This window comes from Scardinius erythrophthalmus (assembly GCF_964197995.2).
Source record: "Scardinius erythrophthalmus genome assembly, chromosome: 11".
NCBI lineage: Eukaryota > Metazoa > Chordata > Actinopteri > Cypriniformes > Leuciscidae > Scardinius > Scardinius erythrophthalmus.
Window position 1 is genome coordinate 31,544,262 of NC_138231.1, and position 21,891 is coordinate 31,566,152.

The 21,891-nt window shown below is 36.2% G+C and overlaps 2 protein-coding genes across 9 annotated transcripts in view; one reads left to right on the forward strand and one right to left on the reverse strand.

The window, feature by feature from the left end:
- LOC308698553 (MARVEL domain-containing protein 3) overlaps nucleotides 1-5,048 on the reverse strand; it is an 11,600-nt gene extending 6,552 nt beyond the window's left edge. Inside the window, exons 1-3 of one of the 3 annotated variants that reach the window (XM_081378687.1) lie at nucleotides 4,583-5,048; nucleotides 1,770-1,878; nucleotides 1,512-1,621 (exon numbers count right to left, since the gene is read on the reverse strand). In XM_081378687.1, coding sequence (XP_081234813.1) covers nucleotides 1,512-1,621; nucleotides 1,770-1,876 — 217 coding nt within the window. In that variant the 5' untranslated portion in view covers nucleotides 1,877-1,878; nucleotides 4,583-5,048. Of the gene's footprint in view, nucleotides 1-1,511; nucleotides 1,622-1,769; nucleotides 1,879-4,472 lie in introns of all 3 variants that reach the window. The other 2 variants (XM_081378689.1, XM_081378688.1) reach the window with 2 other exon arrangements.
- A 4,256-nt stretch (nucleotides 5,049-9,304) lies between these two features.
- mcm3l (MCM3 minichromosome maintenance deficient 3, like) lies at nucleotides 9,305-21,885 on the forward strand. Of its 6 annotated transcripts, none has more exons than XR_014031071.1 (17): nucleotides 9,349-9,536; nucleotides 9,636-9,748; nucleotides 9,895-10,103; nucleotides 12,092-12,222; nucleotides 14,662-14,900; nucleotides 14,973-15,081; nucleotides 15,246-15,399; nucleotides 16,227-16,358; nucleotides 16,604-16,812; nucleotides 16,905-17,079; nucleotides 18,816-18,942; nucleotides 19,027-19,177; nucleotides 19,315-19,455; nucleotides 19,534-19,625; nucleotides 19,699-19,790; nucleotides 21,027-21,184; nucleotides 21,550-21,867. XR_014031071.1 is itself a non-coding variant. In XM_081378675.1 (17 exons), the coding sequence occupies exons 1-17, from the start codon at nucleotides 9,465-9,467 to the stop codon at nucleotides 21,746-21,748; spliced, it is 2,421 nt and encodes an 806-aa protein (XP_081234801.1). In that variant the 5' UTR covers nucleotides 9,349-9,464; the 3' UTR covers nucleotides 21,749-21,885. The 6 variants fall into 6 exon arrangements, 3 of the variants coding, with proteins under 3 accessions (XP_081234803.1, XP_081234801.1, XP_081234802.1); XM_081378675.1 differs by having other exon boundaries at nucleotides 21,109-21,184; nucleotides 21,550-21,885; XR_014031073.1 differs by having other exon boundaries at nucleotides 9,392-9,536; nucleotides 20,994-21,184; nucleotides 21,550-21,860.
- Nucleotides 21,886-21,891: the final 6 nt, after the last annotated feature.

The window sequence follows — 21,891 nt, forward strand, 5'->3', positions numbered from 1 at the left end:
ATCAAATTCTGCTTAGGGCCCCCAAAAGGCTCGGGCCGGCACTGCTCTCAGACACACACACACACACACACAAACACACACACAATTGTGTGTGTCTAGAATCTAGAATTAGATTAAAAATAAATGATTGAAATAAATGATAAAATCTTAAGACTCCAACATTTCTCTTTGTAACATTTTGTTCAGGTTTGGTTCTAATCATAATGTAACATTATTGAAAAACTGGGTTTTTTGGTACAAAAAAATGCTAAACTTTGACAAAAATATTTTATTTTTGTTATAATTGTGATTTTATAATATTTAGATATGAATCCAACTGAATCCAACTTGTAAAAAGATATCTTTCAGGTAGTCTAATAGCAAATAGCATATACTGGAGCTCTATAGCCATCTAGTGGTTAAAATTATTATTTTTTATTTTAAAACTGCATTTTCCAAAAAATGGGCAAAAATTTTACATTAAACCATTTAAAATTATCCATGTTATCCCCATGAATGAAAGTTAGAAATCTGGGTCTTTTATAAAGTGAATTTTAAATCAAATGCTGTTTTTTTGTAAAAAGGCTATTTAAATATTTATTTATTTATTTATTTATAGAAATTTAAAAAATATCATAAATTCTCCAAAAACTGCACAAATGTTGAGTAAAAACATTAACAAACAGGATAAAATTACATTTGTAAAAAAAAAAACTATTATCTTGTTACAAAATTAAATGTTATTGTCTGGGGTCTCTAGAGACCCCAAAAACCCAGAGTGTAGACATAAATAAAGACCATCAGAGGGTTAAGTACACGGTCTTGTGCCTTTTTCTTTTTGTCTGATTTTTGTAGTGTTGTGATTTACCTTGTCGCTGATTGGCTTGGTTCGTGACTTATAACTCTTTAATGAAGATTTTTTTTAAATTCTTAAGGAAAAATAAATAATGGGAAATATACTTCCCGTCACCAGCTAACATAATATCAAGTGAAAAACAAAAATATTTTTAATATTAAAAATATATATACTTTAATTTTTGAAAAACAATAATAAATAATATAACAAAAGAATATAACTTAATAAAATTTTATATTTTGAATATTAACAATATAATTTTATAACAATCTGAGACAATGTTAGAGTTCATTTAAACTATATACCTGGTGTATGCATTTGTTTACACAAGAGTGAGGAAAAAAATGTCACATATTCTGCTCGATGGAAAACAGTCAAGGTTTGTAAATGAAAGATTAGTATCAACAAGCTTTAAAAAAGCTAAACCGGTTAGACCAGCTGAGACGAGGAAAGGAGTAAATGCATGTCATGTCAGAGGGTACGGCTTGAGCTAGAGTAAAACCAGACCTGTGTGAGATCATGTTTAAAAAAATCATGATCCTAAACTTGACACCCAAATTCAGAGAATTACTTGAAACAGGTTTAGACTCTATGACGCAGTTGTTTAGATGCATTGGTTGCACTGCAACATTTGTCTCCCATCCATTGATAGTTCTGGCCGTCTGTGAATGCCTACCTCTCCTGGAACAGACGTGAGAGCACTTTGACTCCCGCCGTTGCTCTCGAGGGGCGCTCCTCACAGATCTCTGATCATTTCTGGGGTAGAACGGTGGCTGGCTGGAAGACCTGGGTCAGATATAGCATACATGATCTAAAACAATGGCTTGTAATGACTTACAATATACAAAGCAAAAAATGACTTCCTATTCTTTATTTTTTCCTGGTGAATATTTCTGTGTTGTTGTTTGTTTGAACAGTTAGTATGCCGTCTCACCTCTCACTGCCTGATCGTCGGTCACTAGGACTGTCCCGTCGGGTCCTGTCTCTATTATCACCATTTCTCTCTCTCTGTGCACGGTGGTTTCTGGAAGGCTGGCTCATTGCTTCATAAGGGAAAGATGCTTTAGTGCAGGGGTTTTCAAACTTTTTGTGTGTGTGGACCACTATTTGTAATCAAGAATTTTCGCGGACCACCTCATAATACACATAATAAAATATGTCTACACAGAGTCCTACCTGAATTAATCTGCACCTCTAAATAGGCTTACTAGCTCTAAAACTATCATTGGTCATCACATCAGTACAACAGGCTTGTTAAAAGAAAGTTTACTGCACACAACGGCTGCCACATATTTAATTTATTTATTTACTCAAGCGCCCGAGGGCATAATCAGGTTCATTTGAACAACAGGCTTATTTCCATAGCAATGGAGTATGAAATCTATACAGTAATAAGAACACTGGAATATAGTCAACATTTCAAAACCTTTGGTGATTTTAGGGGATTATTAATCTTCAGAATTTTACAACTCCTCAAAAAGTACCTAGGCTTGAGTTTGTCCACTTAAGAGCACATCCGCAAAACATTTCAGAAACGCGAGATCAAGAAACTAACTGGAAATTAAAATAATAACAGGCCTTATTCATTCCATTTATAAACATTTCGTTTCATATAAACTGCCTATGCCTAACTGTGCGTTCACACCGGACGCGAGCGCGTCAAATTCAAAAAGGGATCATATGTCAAAATCGCGCCTGCCCCGTCTAGTGATACGCTTGACCACTTTGTATCAATTCCCGCGTCAAAACAAAAGTTTGAAGCGAAATTTCGTCCGGTGTGAACGCACCATTAAAGGATATGCGTGTGATGTGATAATGAGATAATATTTGCCTCTGCCCTTTTCCAGTGTTGCCAGATTGGAACGGTGATTTCCAGCCCAAAAGCTCACCAAAACCCGCCCACTACAAGAAAAAACCGCCCAAAATTTTACTGCCAAAATAATATTATATAATTTCATTACCATGTCATTCAAGGTTGATAAGCACAATTTGTATCTCCTTAAAACAAATAACAATGATAAAAAAAAATAAAAATAAAAAAAATCCAGGAAAACAGATCAAAACGGCAATAATTAAGGAGAATTAGCCAATATGACTAAAATGTCCAGATGGACACTGTCAAAACGGCAATCAAGAAATGAACCGATGACTTTAACCCTCGGAAGTACACATTGCAGAACATAACGCAGAATTTAGCAGTCAAAACTGATTCATCGTTGATTCAAACCTTTTTCAGCAGGTGTCAGGGGCGAGTATAGTGCAGTCTGGACGGTGTAAAGTTGCCGATGTCTGGTACGGTTAGGCTAGTGTGCACATGACCATGGACATAACTGTGCTCTCCTCTCAGAGTTATAGTCACCATCGATATATCCCACCACGTGTACATTTTTAGAGTTGCTCACTATCTCACTCTTTACTGTGTACATACAACTTAGTAGAGGCATTAGCCATCACTTGAATATACAGCTACAACTTATCGCGCTCAATCGCATCTGCCTGCTGATCGCTGATTGGCTAAAAGTGCGTGCTCGTCGGTGATGTCAACACCAATGCCAGCTGACTCTGCATGGGCGTGTGTGTACAGTAATGTCATGATGACTGATTTTATGGACTACATGCAAACTTTATTTTAGTTTTTTAACCAATTAGACTTTAAAATGTAGATGTTTGAAAACCGCCGAACTGATACCAAACCAGCCCAAATTTTGTCCACCCGCCCAAACCCTTTTTAACCCGCCCAATCTGGCAACACTGCCCTTTTCTCTTCAGAGAACCTGTTGCTATCCACCGAACCAATGTTGTGGTTCTAACGGCACAAACTTGAATGTCACGGCCGAACACCACTAGGCTTTTTTAGTAATCACACAATAACTTGACAATTTAATTAAAATGTTACATCAATATAGGCCTACATATTCTTTTTACTTTTTTTATGTGAATTTCCTGGTAAAATGAAGGTAAAAAAAATATTATTTTATATTTCATTTTGCCTTTCCACGGACCACCTGCAGTACCCTCACGGACCACTAGTGGTCCGCGGACCACAGTTTGGGAATCGCTGCTTTAGTGTATTATGTGTTTATAGCAGAGGTTTTCAAATTTTACAGAACCAGGGGACCCCGGCCAAACTTTGAGGGCATTGAGATATCCCAATATAAAAAGCAATATAATACTTTTCATTAATGACATACATGCATATTATTTATGTATTTATTAAGTATAGGTCTATACGTTTGTATGGCCTATAAGTGGATGATTTATTTGCCATATATATATATATATATATATATATCATTAACAATACAGCAAACATTTTTTTTCAGTAGACTGTATTTTAGCCTGACAATCATATCATAAATCACAACAGTCCCTTCTGAAATGTTAACCATGGTTTTACGACAAATAAAAAAAAAACATGGTTAACATAGCTACACTAACCATGTTTAACCATGGCATTTGTAGTAAAACTGTGGTTATAGCCTACAAATAGTAATCAATCCGCCAAAAAATACATGGAACACTATTACTTCAATAAAAACATGGTTAATTTTCGTAAGGGGTTCTTTTAGCACACGTTTCAGCTTTCTGCCTCAATTTAACGCAAAGCAACCTGAGCGTCAGTATCGGTAAGTTTCACCTGTCTTTTGTTTCGGTTGACATCAGCAAGAACAACATTACACTTTCGTTTTTTCTTAACAAATATACCAAACAATGTTTGTAAACACCGCACAAAGATAACTTACTTACTTGCTTGCTTAAAAGGCGCAGATCACATTTGTTTTGGTTTTCCAAATCAAAACTCCACTTCCCACAGACACGAGACCGAAACCCGTCAGTGAAATCTCGCGATGGTTACCTGTAAAATGTGAGCAGGTGATACTAGGTGATAGACGCAGCTACTCTGAAACGTACTGTCAAAGCTCGTTATCTGTGTGGTCGCTTATTCGATCTGTCCTAAAAGATCCAATCCGTGATAACGGGAGCAAGGGTCACGGCAGACCGCCATCTGAGATCATAGGCTGTTGTGTCCGTAACAGAAGCGGCTCTGTTTGGATCTAAACCTACGCCAGAGGAATCAATGGGGTTTGATTCATCCCAGCGACTCGATTCTTTTGAATCAGTTCACTAAAAAGATTAATTCACTGAGTTCATCAGTGAGGTTGCACACTTACAAGTTTCGAAACGGGGCACGGTTCCCATCAGGCACGTGCACACATAGACATCAAAGGGGGCTTTTTTATTCCTGGAGAGAAAGTGGCCTTTTTTCTGGGGTGCTTTTTTTTTTTTTTTTTTTATAATATATATTCCTGTTAATAATATATATCCCAAATAAATCTACCAAATAAATAATTAATTTGACACAAAAAATTCATTTAAAAGGGAGTTTATTGATTTAAACCTGATTGTATTGCTTCCGCTAAAGAAAATAGTAGCCTACGCTCTGGGTGTTTCTCAAAACCAAGAATGCAAAGAATGGACTTGTGTTCTTGGGGAGAACGCTCTTGCTAGTTGTTCTTGGAAGAATGAATTCACAAGGCGACGAGCACACAGAACGCCGCTGACAGTTTGAGACGATGTGTTCTTGCTGGTATTGCGCAATAATACCCCCGCACAGACGCCGTCTGCAGTGCCCAAACATAACGAGAATTATTGACGGTAACAGCCAGGCTTTATAGCCCACGCCTACCCTCAGCTCAAGGGATTACTCTACAACTGTACACTATGTAATGTATATTCATAACAATAAAGCTACCTATACGCTGGAGATTCTCACTTCCGAAAACGTTTGAGCGCATTTTCGAAAAATGCCAATATTTGAAATCTACACAGTTGATTTCTCGCATCAAATGTTCTTAGAAGTGAATTTAGTGATGAAATAGCGTACGAAATTGTAGAAAAACGACTTGCTGTATTGACCTCTCGTTCATCGAATGCCGAAATGAATGCTGGGATATTTCTGACGTCAAGTTCACACAAGTTACCAACCTATGCATCCTCGGTAAAATGGGCGTGTCAAGAACACTTCCGGGATTTTTAACCGTTCTTGCCAAAACGCAAACTTGTGTATTGGGACGGTACTTGGGCAACAACTGATGACGTTTCACAAGTCCACAAGAACGCAAGTACAGACAAGAACGCATATTGAGAAACGGCCTCTGTCTCTACGGTTAGAATCCTGTGAGTCCATAGCAACGCTCTGTTTTTCATGTCAACGGTCTGTTATACTCCGCACAGTGGTCTGTTATCAAGAAATAACCTTTACAGTCTATGGAAATAACAGACCGCATTCTACATTGGAATTCAACCAAGCCAAGTAATAAAATAAGCATATATCACCACCAGGTGACATGCTTTAGTTATTTTGTTTATCCTATTTACCTGCATTACCCTGTCAATTAGATGCAAATGTGCACATTTTAACTAGTTGATGCCTAATTTGCATACAGAACGTCCCCAGTAATGACTTACATCAAAAGTCTTTCCCCCTGAAATTTAGAAATCTAAATTGGTGAATTTAGAAGAAATCTACTGATGCAAACAGATGGAGGATACACTCTAAAAAATGTAGTAAATCTGAGTAACTGCATCTGGTACATTAATAAATAAAACTGAGTAGAAATAAGTTAACATTAAACATTAAAAATAACAATATTTATAAATTAACTTTTTATTTATGAGTAATTAATAAATTAGCAGATTTTGCTATCTGTAACAAAATAGCAGCAACAGCCCTCTTCAGTTTAGAGTGAATATTTGTGCTGATTTTAAAGTGTTATGTATTCTGATAACACCAAAATAATTAAAATGATGTAGTGCCTTGTGCAAAAATAAACAAATTATTAGTAAAACACGCCCCTCTGCTTGATGCAGTTATTTAGGTTATTCTAAATATATACTTGAAACTAGTAGCATAGAAAATGTTTTCAAAACATGCACATTGCGGAATGGTTTCCTTTGCTGCTCTATATAGTGAATACTAAGTAGACCATGGTTTCTGTGTGAACTGATTAACTTTTTTAATTATTTTTCTTTTTTAAAAGGAAGTCAGAGTTGTGTTAATATATATACTTTTTTGTAAAAAAAAAAAAAATTATGAGAAGTGCCCTTTATTTCACTTGAGCCCCTGCCCCTCAACATTTCTGTGCACGTCCCTGGTTCCCATGAAAAATTGCTATTGCCTATTTGCTAATGTGAAACCTGTCATGTCTCTGATGACCCGGGTGCGCACCGGGGTACCGAACCCGAGACTATAGCATACCTGGAGCCTGAGAGGTGGTCTGAGTTCGGTTGCACTCGAACTGTGGCACGATCTCAAGATCACGTCATTATGTGAGTGGCGATAAGTGAGTGTCTTTTTTTTTTTTTTTTTTTTTTTTTATGAATGAGTCAATAATCATTGACACAAATTATTCTTAAAAAAAAAGAAGAAGCTTTTTTTAGAATGTCAATCGCAACGACATACCGACTCGTAGGCGTAGCTACACACTGAGGTGAGGTCTGAGGAGACGTTCATCCAGCTGCTTCAGGAACTGGAACTGGAAAGAGGGCGTGTTAGTTCAACTGGTCCAGCATTTGAATGCTGAAGACAAACAGGAACGAACGCAGTCATACGCTTCAAAGGAGTCTGCAATGCGAAGAGACTTGATCATTTAAAAGATTCGTTCAAAACGCTGCATCTGCATCGCAAGAACGAATCATAGGCGGCGTCCGAAATAGCATGCTCTCTTGAATAAGTAGGCCTACTTATTTTTGAATAAGTAGCCTACTTCACGACCGCTAAAAAAAGCATGCTATACCCAGATAGCACAAGATGTCTGCTAAAGATCTGTTAAAATCATCTGCTGTCTATAAAACACCTGATAAACATATTAGAAAAAGCAGTTTTACATACATTCTAAATCTTAAAGACTTCTTCTAAATTGTTTAGGCCTATATCATATGACATCTAACTGAAACGTCCTAGAGACATATTGCAGATGAGCAAACACTCTAAAAAATACATCTTGCAGACATCAAATAGACCTCTCTGAGATGTAGGCTACTTGTGCTATTAGGGTATGAATGAGTGTGTGTGTAGTATGAATGTAATCTAGACCGACTACATCTGCCATGTTGTCATGTGACCTAGCGTCGGGTGTTTCTCAAACGGAAGGCTGCATCCTACCGAGACTGCGTCCTTCCTAGTTCAGTCCTTCAGTCCTAGTAAGACTTGTAGGCTAGTCTCCTCAGCATTAAATGCTAAAATGACACGGTCTATTAAGTGCGCGTGGCAACGTCATAAATGTTTTCACCCCCACAGTCACGTCACGAAAAATACAATTTAAACTTAATTTTGGAAAATTACTTTGTATTACAAATCTTTACATTAACTGGCTTTCTATTAATGCAATGCAGTGAATGACAAGCATCTGCGGTCTCCCAGTGGCTTACGTTATTGACAATTTCGTGTTAAGTGATTAACTCACAACAAAACAAAAGATAACATTTATACTTTCATGTACATTTCATGTGTCATTTCATAATAAGTACTGACTCGTTTTCCATCAGTTTATTTTCATGAATTTAAATGTGTGCAAAGGATTGTGGGTGATTTAAGGCCACGAAGGATACATCCGATGCATCCTTCAAAACAGGCCAAAAGAAGGACGCGAAACGAAGGCACCCTTCCAAGGATCCTTCAAATTGAGACGGACTTCAACGACGTTTGATGACATGGCAGCCGAGATATGCAGCCTTCCGTTTGAGAAACACCCAGTGTCGCTTCATAAATACTCGCCCGTGGCCTCATGAGATAGTAAAGTGTCAATTGTATGCACACTTCATAATCTCGCGGGAAGTTGGTCATCCGGTTACTTTTTGCCTATACTCTTTTATGAGTACTGAATTCAGACATACTTCTTTTGTCACATACTGTTTTTCACCTAGGGAATGCGATTTCGGATGCAGCCATAAACACCACTTGAAATGGGTTGTTGCCTAAGGCACCTTCCTTCTGGAATGTCATAATAAAATAACATTATGTAGCCTAATTTATATGCGCATTATGCAACTGTGTCAGTGTCAACTGTAAATGTCCAACAATACGAAATAAACTCAGTGAATAATTGTCAGATTAATACACTGTAACATCTTTATGGGTTCCTATTAAGAATGCATGTAAATGTCTCAGATGTGTGTTCACTGGTTTTGTCGAATACAGTATAATAGAATCAATTAATTCTGTACGGGTTGTTGCAAAAAGACTGAGTGTGACTTGGTATTTCACAAGGACCACATTCATCTGCTCTGCCATTGTTTTGGTTCAAGCAAGCAGTGCACTTTAAATAGATAAATGGCTTACATGTATTGTGCTCAGTGTCCAGTGACTTTTATCAAATTAATCTTTATGTTCAACAGATAGTTGGAAGCAGCTAGGTCTCTGTAGTTGTATAATTGATAATCAGAGGCTCTGGATTGGTTAATGCTCCTAATTAACATAATTGATTTGCAGGCGTGTGGCCCCACCTGTTTCCAAGACAGACGTTTGATTCTGTTGTATGTGTGTGTATTTGATTTTCCATGTTGAATTGCAAATGATTAGATATTGTAGTTTTTTTGCAATGTACATGCTGACACGGTTGTAGTAGAAATGGATTCTGGGCTTGAGGACCTTGAGCTGAGAGAGTCACAGAGGGAGTACCTGGACTTTTTGGATGATGATGTGAATTCTTTTATTCTTTGTGTTTCTATTTTTGACCGGTTGTGGGTCTTTTGATTTGTGCAAACACTAAATATAGCCTATATATTTTTTAATTTACAGCAAGACCAGGGTATTTATCATGAGAAGGTCAGGAGTATGGTGTCTGAGGGCCAGTGTCGCCTTATTGTTAACATTAATGACCTGCGACGAAAAAGTGAAAAAAGAGCTAAAGAGTGAGCATTATTTTAAAAACGAATAAAACATGTATGTTCTCGTTTTATTTTAACACAATTTTCTCATTTCATGAAGTACTTTGACCATGATGAATTGATCCCTGAATCTTCTGACAGTGATCTGATTAATGGTCTCTTCTCAATAGATTACTGAAGAATGCTTTTGCTGAGCTGGTGGCGTTCCAGAAAGCCCTAAAGGACCTTGTGGCTTCAATAGACGCCACTTACGCGAAGCAGTTTGAAGAGTTCCACGTTGGTTTTGAGGGCAGCTTTGGGAACAAACATGTGTCTCCACGTACTCTAAGTGCACGCTTTCTGGGAAATCTTGTGTGTGTGGAAGGAATTGTGACCAAGTGTGAGTAGGATTTACTTCATTTTACAAATTATGGTTGTTAGATTTAACTATTATTTTCAAATAGTTAAACATTTCAGACTCTGATTTTTAGATCGACGTGTTTCGGTGAGAGCTATGGATTCGCACTTAGTATAGATCTACGTGATGTGGATGTTTATTTCACCTCATGGTCATTATGCATTATATTAAGTTGAGCACAAGGGCCTGGTTTCAGAAACATGGTTAAGATTAAGCCAGGATTAGGCCTTAGTTCAATTAGGACATTTAAGTGGCTTTTATAAACGTGCAATAGAAAAAAAAAATTACTGTTGTGGTGTGCATCTTGAGACAAAACAATGGCATTGACATATTTTGAGATATATAAATGCAAGTTGCTTTCAGTTAAAACCGCTCAAACACGCATTTCAGTCTGTGACTACACTCTTAAGAAAAATGGTTCTAAACAGTACCAAATTAGGGTTCTTCGGCATGTAACAATAGCAGAATCCTTTTTGGTGCTAAACAGAACCCTTTTTGTAAGGTTCCATAAAGAACCATGCTTTGAAAGTGCTATATAGGACCTTAATGGTGTTATAAATAACCTTTTCAATGATATTTACTTTCATTTATAAAACGGTTAGTTCCAAACCTTGATTCTGATTGGTCAATAGCTGTACTTTATTCACGATAAAACACGGCTATGACCGCTTCACCCAACGATTCTATTTATAACTGCGCCCTTAGCAACACCCTTAGCAACCACACGTGTCACTGCCTTCGCAGCACCATGCTGCGTCTCAAATCGAGGGAAATTATGTCTGTGAGTGGACATTAGTGTGAAAGTTCACTACAGAGCTACTGGAGGCCAAACTTCAGCCGTTACTTATTCACGATACAGCATAGCCTCTCGTACCTTATTGCTTACTTATATTAGTATCTTCATATTATTAATATTACTATTATTTTTTATAAATTATTAATATTTTTTTTAGCCATCTATTTGCCGGGTCTTATGTCTTGTTGCCTCTAATTGTGTTTTACATTTACACAAAAAAACAGCATGTTGTGTCAAGGTACTTTTATTTTTTATTGACATGGCAGATTGTAGCAAAAATGACAGTGCTCTAACAACAGAGGTTAGTTGAATACATTAATAAATAACAATTGACATTGAACATGATATAGATGTAATGAAGGCCAAGTTCCAGTGAAATATCTTCACAATCCCCTATGATGTCTTTATGTCCTTCATTATATGTGTTTTCTGAGCAGTTTCTCTGCAGATGAGGTTATGGTACGCGACGGCATCTGAAATGCACAATTGAGTCACATTGTGTCTCTTCCATTTGATTATGTAAAAACCATTATGTTCACGAAGGCCAAAATTAGCAAAAATGGACAGTATTAGACCTTAAAAGGAAAAAGTGATATAAAGTCATGGTATAGTTTTAATGTTTTTTTGTGACTGGGTATTTTTAGGCATAAAGTCATCATTTAAAAACAATATGGATCATAAATTCCATATCTCTGTTACTTACTTTGTGAAGAAGAGAAGATGAGTATCCTTAACTGAACAGAGCTGATCACACTTACATGTTCTGTTAAACTAAAAAGAGAAAAATACATGATTGTTAGGAAATGATTGTTACAGTTTTCAAAGTTATAATTTATAGACATATTAAGAAAGAAATCATTTACCTGTTGAGAGTATGTTGACCGTTAACTGTAGTTGTATATCTGAGCTCCAGAAAATCAGTAATGAGGAGGCTTTGACAGTTACAGATTTGAAATCAAAAAGGTGGGAATAAAGAACCCTAAACTCTTAACACAAAGAAAAGAACCATTTTAGCATCTAAAGGGTTCTTCAGGACGATACGGTACTAAATAGAACTGTCACTACGTGTAAAGAACCTTTAAAGAACCATCTTTTTTAGAGTGTATGCTTAAGCCTTACCTGTGAAACCGGGTGAAATTGTCTTTTCTAATTAGTTTTTTCATGTGATCTGTAGGTTCCTTGGTCAGGCCCAAGATTATGCGTAGTGTCCACTATTGTCCAGCCACCAAGAAAACCCTGGAACGAAAATACACTGATCTTACCTCTTTGGATGCTTTTCCTTCCAGTGCCATCTATCCAACCAAAGTAAGTTATATTTGTATGGTTTATTTATTTATTACTTATAAACTATTTAACCTTTTTTTTTTTTTTATACAAAATGTTTATTTATTATTATTATTTAACTATGTTTTAATATAATCTATTAAACCATTTATGAAACTGTGTATTTATTTATAAACTATTTAACTATTAAATTTAACTATTTAACCAAATAAAAAAGTTAAATATTTATAATTGTATTTGTTTATTTATTCAAAATATATTTATTTATTAAGTTAGACATCAACCTTCTTAGTATTCCTTAATCAATTCATTATAACATTTTTTTTTAAATGCCTGGTTTCCCATATATTTTTTTGTAAAAATTGTATAAGGTTGCTAATGACCCGAGGTGTGTAACAGTGTAAAAATATTTTTTCTGCACAAGGTGGTAATGTCTGATACACAGTGATGAAGTGATGTTTCACTCATAGTCACTGCAGGCAGAAAACAAAAGAATAGGAAGAATCATCAGCAAAACATGACATGGCTCAGTGATTACTGCAAAGCATTTACTGAACACAATCATATATTAGTGTCACTGTCACTTGATGGTGGATCTGGTGAAGAAGCTGTCAGCGATCAAAATATTGATTTTGAAGATGTTGAAAATGATTGTTTTGAGATTGCGAATATGAGCCAGATGCTGAATGTACTGGGAAATGAGCTCTGATGAGGGCAGTGATGATGATAAAACTTTTTTTTGATATATATGCTTTTTTTTTTTTTTTAATCATCACGACAGGTAGATATCCATTAGATATAGCTCCGGGTTGCTAAAGACCCAAATATGTAATAATGATTGGTGAAACATTCATGCATTTAAGGGTTAAATATATTTATTTATAATTGTATTTATTTATTAAACTAATAAACTATGTATTCAACTATGTAATATTTAACAAATTAATATTTATTTATTAAGCTATTCAACTATTTAAATTATTTAATAAATTGATATAAACAATTGAATACATTTAAATACAGATTTATTTATTAAGCTATTTATTTTCTTTCATTTAACAATTTAACTAATTACATCTATTAAATGATATAATTAATAAACATTTTAATAAATATTCAGATTCATTTTATTTAAACAGGGACAATGCATAAAATAACATTAACCTTGTATCAAAACAAGGAGAGATGCATTGTGCCAGGTTATAGCACAAGTGCTATTTTCCGCCCGTAGTCCCTTGACAGATCAATAAGACAATAAGACAAAATTTCATAAAAGTAAAATACAAAACATTAAAATACAATTTTACAACTACAGTCACACTTGATTTTAAATTAAAACTATCATATGCTCAATTGTTCCCCTTTCCTTGAACCAAAACACACACACACACACACACACACACACACACACACACACACACACACACACACACACACACACACACACACACTTCATAAATGTGTACAATTTTGTTGTGACAGTAACCATGCCTTTGTCAAACTCGAAAAGGTTAGAGGATTTACATGTAATAAGGTGTGTGGGGAGAGTATTCCACTGAGTTATGGCCACAAAAGAAAAAGTTGATTTGCCAAAAGAAGTTTTGGGAATATTGCACTCTCCTCTAGTGGCTGACCGAGTAGCTCTTTTTTTTTTTTCTGAGTTGAGCGTAATACATTTTTTTTGAAGGAGGAGCGACAGCATTATTAATGATTTTAAAAAGTAAGCAAACATTTGAATGCATTATCAAATTTCCAAAATTTAAAATATTGTACTTAGTAATTATTTTGCAGTGGTGATATTGACGTGTTTTTTTATCATGGATCTTAAGTGCTTTTTTATATAATGATTCAAGTGGTCTTAAGACTGTCTTATCCGCTTGTGACCAACTTGTCATGCAATACAAAAAATGTGGAACAATCATTGCACTTAAGTATTTGATGCCTCAATGGTAAGAGAGTTTCTTATATATCTGTAATTTATAAGATTAAATTTTAGTGTACTACTCAATCTTTTAACATGTTTTTTAAAACTAAGAGTTGGGTCCAGGGTAACACCCAAATATTTGAATTCATCCACATTTTTAATTGCATGCCCATTTACTAAAACCTCAGGACATTCCTTAAGTTTACATCTATTTTTAAAAAACATGGTTACCGTCTTTTCAGTATTCAAAGTGAGACATGAATTATGTAACCATTCAACAACCTTATGCATTACATTTGTTAATTTTAAAGCAACCTCTGTAGCATTCTTCCCATGAGTGTACAGCACAGTATCATCCGCATACATATAGAAAGTTGTGTTCTTCTTTAGCTGCTCCTGTAACCCATTCTTATCATTGAAACATGGATGTTTATCCAGGAGCTAGTTGACCAAATCACAGTAAGTGATCATGCCATGATAACCCCTGATTTAGTATTATGATGACGCAAGAATCAAAATAAATCTTGCATTTGTAGGATGAAGAAAACAATCCTCTGGAGACGGAGTTCGGGCTGTGCTGCTATAAGGACCACCAGACGCTGACCATTCAGGAGATGCCTGAGAAAGCCCCTGCAGGACAGCTGCCACGATCTGTCGACATCATCGCCAATGATGACCTCGTTGACCGGGTGAAACCAGGTGACCGTGTGCAGATTGTAGGGGTCTACCGTTGCTTGCCTGCGAAACAGGGTGGCTTCACCTCTGGGACCTTCAGGTGTGTGTATATTTGAACTTATGATCAGGTTGGAAGGTCATGTCCTCAGATCAACCTCTTGATTCTTTGCAGAACAATCATGTTGGCTAACAATGTGAAGCTTATGAGTAAAGAGATTGTGCCGACGTTCTCTGCAGATGATGTTGCCAAGATCAAGAAGTTTTGCAAAGCTCATTCTAAAGTAAGAGAGATTAACTTTAGAATAAATTTATTCTAAATTCTCAAATTAGACCATAGAGTACTAATGGTTTCTCCAAAGTGTTTAGGCTTGCCATGTTTTTGTGAAATGCAGCCCTGATCAGTTTCATCTTTGCTATGCGAGGTAAGATTATTGTTATGTTTCAGGATGTCTTTGAGCAACTGAGTCATTCTTTGGCTCCCAGTATCCATGGCCATGAGTACATAAAGAAAGCTATTCTGTGTCTGCTGTTGGGAGGCAATGAGACCAACCTGGAGAATGGGACACGCATCCGAGGAGACATCAATATTCTGCTCATAGGTTTGTTATGTTTATGATTATGGTTTTGTGAAAATGTATTACAGAAAAAAAATGGACTCGGCATACCTCAGCTTCAAGAATATTGAAGTTTATTACCAGATTCTCACAAACGTGACGTTTCTGATGAAGAGCCTGTGTGCTCGAAACGCCACCTTTGTCAGAGTCCGTTAATAAACGTCAATATTTTTTGGAGCTTAGGTGTGCTGACTTAATTATTATTATTTTTAATAATTGTTTTATTTTTGGCCGAGCACACACTTTGAGCAATCTGCAAGTGATGTACTTTTTTGTGTTTTGTGAAAATGTATGAAATGACATTTATCTAGATAATTAAAAGGCTGGACTTGTGCAGTGTTTATTTTGATTTAAATGAGTTTCTGGTATCGAGTGATTTAAAAAAAAAGAAAAGTTACATATTTTTTTTTTTATATGTATAATTATTTATCATAAATGTGATCTTTAAGTTTAATCTATTTATACCAATGTATTCTATTTATATAAATATATTACTTATGTGAATTTATTTGTATACATTTATGTATTTAATCTATTTATAGTTAAATTGAATCAATTAATTTTAGTTTAGTCTACAAATATAATCCATTTATATACATTTTATTGTTAAAGAATTACTTATGATTTTTTTTTTTTACATCTCTTATACATTTAACCAATAAAAGTTTTTTTATTATATACAATTTATTTGTGTAAATAGATTAAACTTTTTTTTAATGATATATATTTTTTTTTAATTATCATTTTTCTTTTTTCTTTTTTTAGTAATTTCTGGCTCCATAGTGCAGTGTTTTTCATTCGACTGTTTTCAGGTGATCCTTCAGTAGCGAAGTCTCAGTTGCTGCGTTATGTTTTGTTCACGGCACCAAGGGCGATTCCCACCACTGGACGAGGCTCATCTGGGGTGGGTCTGACAGCAGCGGTCACAACTGATCAAGAGACGGGTAACGCTTTTAACATTTGTTGACAAGTACACATGCATATGTTCACCCAGACATTTCTAGACAAAAGTCTAGGACAAATCATTTCACTCATTGTGTATAGTGGAAATGTTTCTATTCCTCCAAGTATTCAACTTTTTCCAAATTTAATTGTCAAAATCATTAATTCAAATCTGACAACAATGGCATCTTAAAATTGGCATGATGAAGCTAAAAACTTTAAAGTGTGTTTTATCTGGCTAATCCAGGTGAGCGTCGTTTGGAGGCCGGAGCCATGGTTCTTGCTGACAGAGGTGTGGTGTGCATTGATGAATTTGATAAGATGTCTGACATGGACCGAACAGCCATCCATGAGGTGATGGAGCAGGGAAGGGTCACCATTTCCAAAGCTGGGATTCAGGCCAGGCTGAATGCTCGCTGCAGTGTGTTAGCTGCTGCTAACCCAGTGTATGGAAGGGTAAATAATGACTAATGGCTTGATTGGTTAAAATGTATAGGGGTAGTTGGTTTGCTATAGTTTCTAATAATCCTAATGTATTCTTCACCCAGTATGACCAGTATAAAACCCCAATGGAGAACATCGGGCTCCAGGATTCCTTGCTTTCCCGATTCGATCTGCTCTTCATTGTTCTGGATCAGATGGATCCAGATAGCGATCGGGAGATCTCGGAGCATGTGCTGCGGATGCATCGGTACAGAACGCCGGGAGAGCCGGAGGGAACAGGTGAGACTCACGGTGGGGTCGGACCAGGGCCGGATTAACAATTCCCTGTGCCCTGGGCAACAAGACTCAAGGCCCCCCGTAGTTAGGGGGGTTCGGGGGCATGCTCCCCCGAGAAAATTTGAATTTCTCTGACCTACATATGTGCAATTTAGGACTTTTGAAGGCCATAAAATTATAAGAAATAGGCTAGCTTTAAAACCTTGTCATTAGATTATTTGTCAATACCTGCTCTCTCCTCATCTTCATATTTCTTATTCTCTCAGCATTCTTATACTGGCCTATTTCTACCTCTCCTAAAGCTGAACTTTGACTGATAGTCTTTTCATTTTCGTCTGTGTCAGTGACGAAAATAAACATAGGCTCAACTGATATTTATACGTTTTATGAATCATTTTCTATGTTAATTTACTCAAGGCTACCAGGAAAGCTATAGCATAAAGTCAGTATTGACATTAGGAACCTTCTGCAAGCTTTGGGATTTGAAAACGTCTGTTTTTAAATGTAAAAAGTAATTTTAAATAATACAAATTATAGAGTACGTTTAACGCAGTTGGTGGAATTGGCAGACGTTCCCTTAAGCATCGTGCGCTGTGGAAACGCGTCAAAGCATTCTCAGGTATAATTATGCAGCATTAATGCACGAATGATTTTGAACGAATATTCCATCATGTCGATATACAATGGTCACATAATGTTAAAACTAATCTTGCTATTGATATCTTTGTTAGACTACCGACCCTATAGAACAAATGTCCGGCTAATATCGAAACTGAAACGAACTTTACCGCGCTCAACCAGCGGGAGTGCATTTCACGAATTAGTAATCGCTGGCGTTCAGCGGGGAGGCAGGAAAGTCGCGTGAACCCGCGTAGATGCACTTTATGCAGTGAAGAAGATCGTAAAGAGTTTGATAACTTTATTAAATTTCTGTGTATTTCCTACCTGTCAGGGCCCCCTAGATGTCATGGGCCCCTGGGCAAGTGCCCAGTTGCCCTAATGGTTAATCCGGCCCTGGGTCGGACTCACCTGGGGGAATTAATAGAAATTACCATTCTTTCTAAAGAAATATAAAGTAAACATTTGGTAATGCATACATGTTTCTCCAAATGTCACATATAAACGGCACGAGGCACGATTGAATATTATTTGATTCAATGAAAATAATTAAAGCATTTCAAATGCTAAAATAGAATAACATAGCCTATGAATGTTAAAAAAAGATAGAATTCTTGCCTTTAAAACTAACTGAAATAAAAATGCACCTTGCATGTTTACACTTCTACCACCAATGTTATCTGCCGTCAGAACACACACGCACACAAACTTTTATATTTTAAATATTTTTAAATGGATATTTTAAATGCTATATTTTTATATCGTGTGTGTGTTTGCTTACGTGTTTTTTTTTAAACATATGTACTTGTGTATGTGTATAGAGAGAATATATAAAAATGTAAAATAACATTTCATTACATATACTGTATACGTGCGTCTAATGAGAGCAATTTATTATGTCAAATATTGTATATACAGTAAAATTTGATTTTCATTTACATTATATTTCTCTCTCTCTACACACACACATACATTTACATTACACCGTATTAAATTTATTGTAACCTGTACACCACTTGGAATGTCTCATGGACCACAGTTTGAGATCTACGCTCTTCAGTTTTCAGCTTTAGATGCTTTAGTCAGCTGTTGCTCTCATTCTGTCATGTCTATACCAACAGCGATGCCACTGGGAAGTACAGTAGATGTATTCGCCACAGAAGACCCAAACATCACAGAGGCATCTGAGCAGGAGCTACAGATCTATGAGAAAAAAAACAATGTCCTGCATGGCCACAGGAAGAAAAAGTACATGTTTCTTAATGTTTCCTTAGAAAGTTGTGTAACATTGTCAGTCTACCATAATCCGTGCTCATCATAATCATTTGAAAGGGAGAAGATTGTTACCATGGAGTTCATCAGGAAGTACATCCATGTTGCTAAGCTGGTGAAGCCAGTCCTCACACAAGAGGCGTCGGACTACATAGCAGAGGAGTATTCCAGACTCCGGAGCCATGACCAAGTCAACAGTGACTCCGCCAGGGTCTGTAGAACACCACTGCATCACATAATACAAAGTTTTGTACATAAATGGATGCGTTTACAGTATATTATGCATCATACTACTGTTACTCTGGAATTGCTTGGTTTGGTATAGACCGACTGTGTCCGTTCCCACAGACGATGCCTGTGACTGCTCGAGCTCTGGAGACCATGATTCGACTGTCCACAGCTCACGCCAAGGCCCGCATGAGTAAAACCATTGATCTGGGAGATGCAGAAGCTGCACTTGAACTCATGCAGTTTGCATATTTCAAAAAGGTATGTAACTGTTCACATCTAGAACTGATTGTAGTTCGTTGTCATCTGCGTTTAATGTAATTCGGCATGACTTTGTAGATTCTGGAGAAGGATAAGAAGAGGAAGGTACCCGAGGACTCTGAGCTGGATGTCTCTCAGAGCCAAGAGACAGAGAGTCAAAGGAACCTCAGGTCAGTGTGAATGGGAGCTTGACGTTACAGTAAGAGTGTTTGAGTAGTAGGTGTGAGCTGACTCTGTCTACAGGAAGCGTTCTCGCATCTCTAAAGATGATGATGTGGAAATGACTCAAGAAGGAGAAGACTCTGACCCTTATGATTTCACCGAAGAGGAAAACAGTAGGTCAACTGATTCAGTTTGACTCTCAGTTAGCTTTGCTAGAAACCAATGCAGGTTCTTGTTCAATTGTTGTACTAAATGTGACCCTGGACCACGAAACCAGTCACAAATCGCACGGGTATATTTGTGGCAATAGCCAACAATACATTGTATGGGTCAAAATGATCAATTTTTCTTTTATGCCAAAAATCATTAGGATATTAAATAAAGATCATGTTCCATGAAGATATATTGTACATTTCCTACCGTAAATGTATTAAAGGTTTATTTTTGTTTGTGGATGCAGCAAAATCGCGAACATAAATGGACAACTTTAAAGGCGATTTTTCTCAATGTTTCGATAATTAGTTTTTTTTTTTTTTTTTGCACCCTCAGATTCCAGATTTTTTTAGATTGTTGTATCTCGGCCTATCCTAACAAACCAAGGTGTAACAAACCAAATGTATACATCTCAATTTAAAAAAAAAATGACCCTTGTGACTGGTTTTGTGGTCCAGGGTCGCAAATGTCAAGGCTATTCAACCCAGTTATTATTTTTTTACTCTACACTGAATTTTAACCCTATAAAGCCTTCTGTATCAGATCTGTGATGTAAAATTATAAGACTTCTAAGCTTTCAACATGATCAAAACGTTGCTGGAAAAAACTGTTCTACGTGCCTCCTTTCGTTTGATTAATTTGTATTTATTTTTAAGTTAAAGGCCTTTTAATATAATTCTAATAACACCAGTCTTTTTGAGCTTCAAAACTAAACATAAAGAATAACTTTTAATTTGCCAGCAATATTTTAAGATGAACATTTGCTGGACTAAAGCAACTTGGGTTTACTTGATTATCCATATATACGTTTTTAGAAAAATGTCAGAACATATATTTGTAGATCTCTCAAACGTCATTGTATTGAATTGCATTATATGTTTGCCCTAAACAATAAAAACTACAGATCTTTAATCATAAAATCATATAACAATGCATTTAGATATCATCTAAGACATTATCAGGATATATATAGAGTGATAACTGAAATGTAATGTATGTATATGCAAGTAGTCTACTGTTGTTTGTGCAAGTATACTGCTATAAATATCTTATTGATTTGCATTACAATCAATCATGAATTCGTCTTACTTTTTGGCCATAAAATAACAACAGCACCAAATTTCGCATATTTTTTGTTCAGTTTGTCCCTGACTTTATTTCAGGCTTTACAGGGTTAATATTTTGAATATATTCAGTGGCATTATAAATTTGAAACCGGTCCAAATGTGGTGATGATGATGATGATGATGATGATGATGATGATGTTAATGACGACAGCTCAGCCGAGTCAGAAGAGCAAGCCAGTGTCTCAGAGGAGCAGTCAGAGGAAGAAGGTTGACATCAGTCAAGACAGGTACAACAGAGTCTTCATTTTCAGATGTCAGATTCTGGCCTGTGCTAATAATGTGAATATTTTTTTTTATTATTTTTTTTTTCCACACATTATTCTTCCACTACTAGAGTTTGCACTACATTGATACACTTATTCCACCAGATTACACTTGGAATCTCTCATTCTCTCCCCCAAATCCACTGTGGAAAACTGTCGAAATTATAGTTTATTTTGGTGTTGTTACAATTTCGCTTTTTAAATAAAGTATGAAAAATATTGTCTGCTCCTTGACAATGATCTCTGTTGAGTTTGTCAATTCAACAGGCTAACTGGACATTAGAGATGGAAACTGATTTTTGACAGACTTTCATTTGCATCATTTTTAGACTGAAAGCCTTCAAGGCGGCTCTACTGAAGGCCTTTAAGGTGACCCGGACTCAGTCTGTGGCAGTGCCTGATCTCCTGACTCACATTAACAAAGACCAGAATGAGGAGTTTGACCAGAACGAGATTAACCTTCTGCTGGAGCGCATGCAGGATGACAACCAGATCATGCTCTCAGAGGATGTGGTGTTTCTCATCTAAAGGATTGCCAATAAACCGCTGCAGCTTTTGCAAATTCAGAGATGTAGATAACATTGCAAATATTTATATGCCAGCACTTTGTAACAAATGACTAATAAATTGTGTGAGCATTAATATTTGTGCTTTTTTGATTGTGCATTTTA

Excerpts from the sequence above, each read along its gene's own strand:
- mcm3l (XM_081378675.1), top strand. The coding sequence starts at position 9,465 with ATGGATTCTGGGCTTGAGGACCTTGAGCTGAGAGAGTCACAGAGGGAG. Across the intron at positions 16,813-16,904 it reads CTAACCCAGTGTATGGAAGG|TATGACCAGTATAAAACCCC; the intron begins GTAAATAATGAC and ends TTCTTCACCCAG. Across the intron at positions 21,185-21,549 it reads GTTGACATCAGTCAAGACAG|ACTGAAAGCCTTCAAGGCGG; the intron begins GTACAACAGAGT and ends CATCATTTTTAG.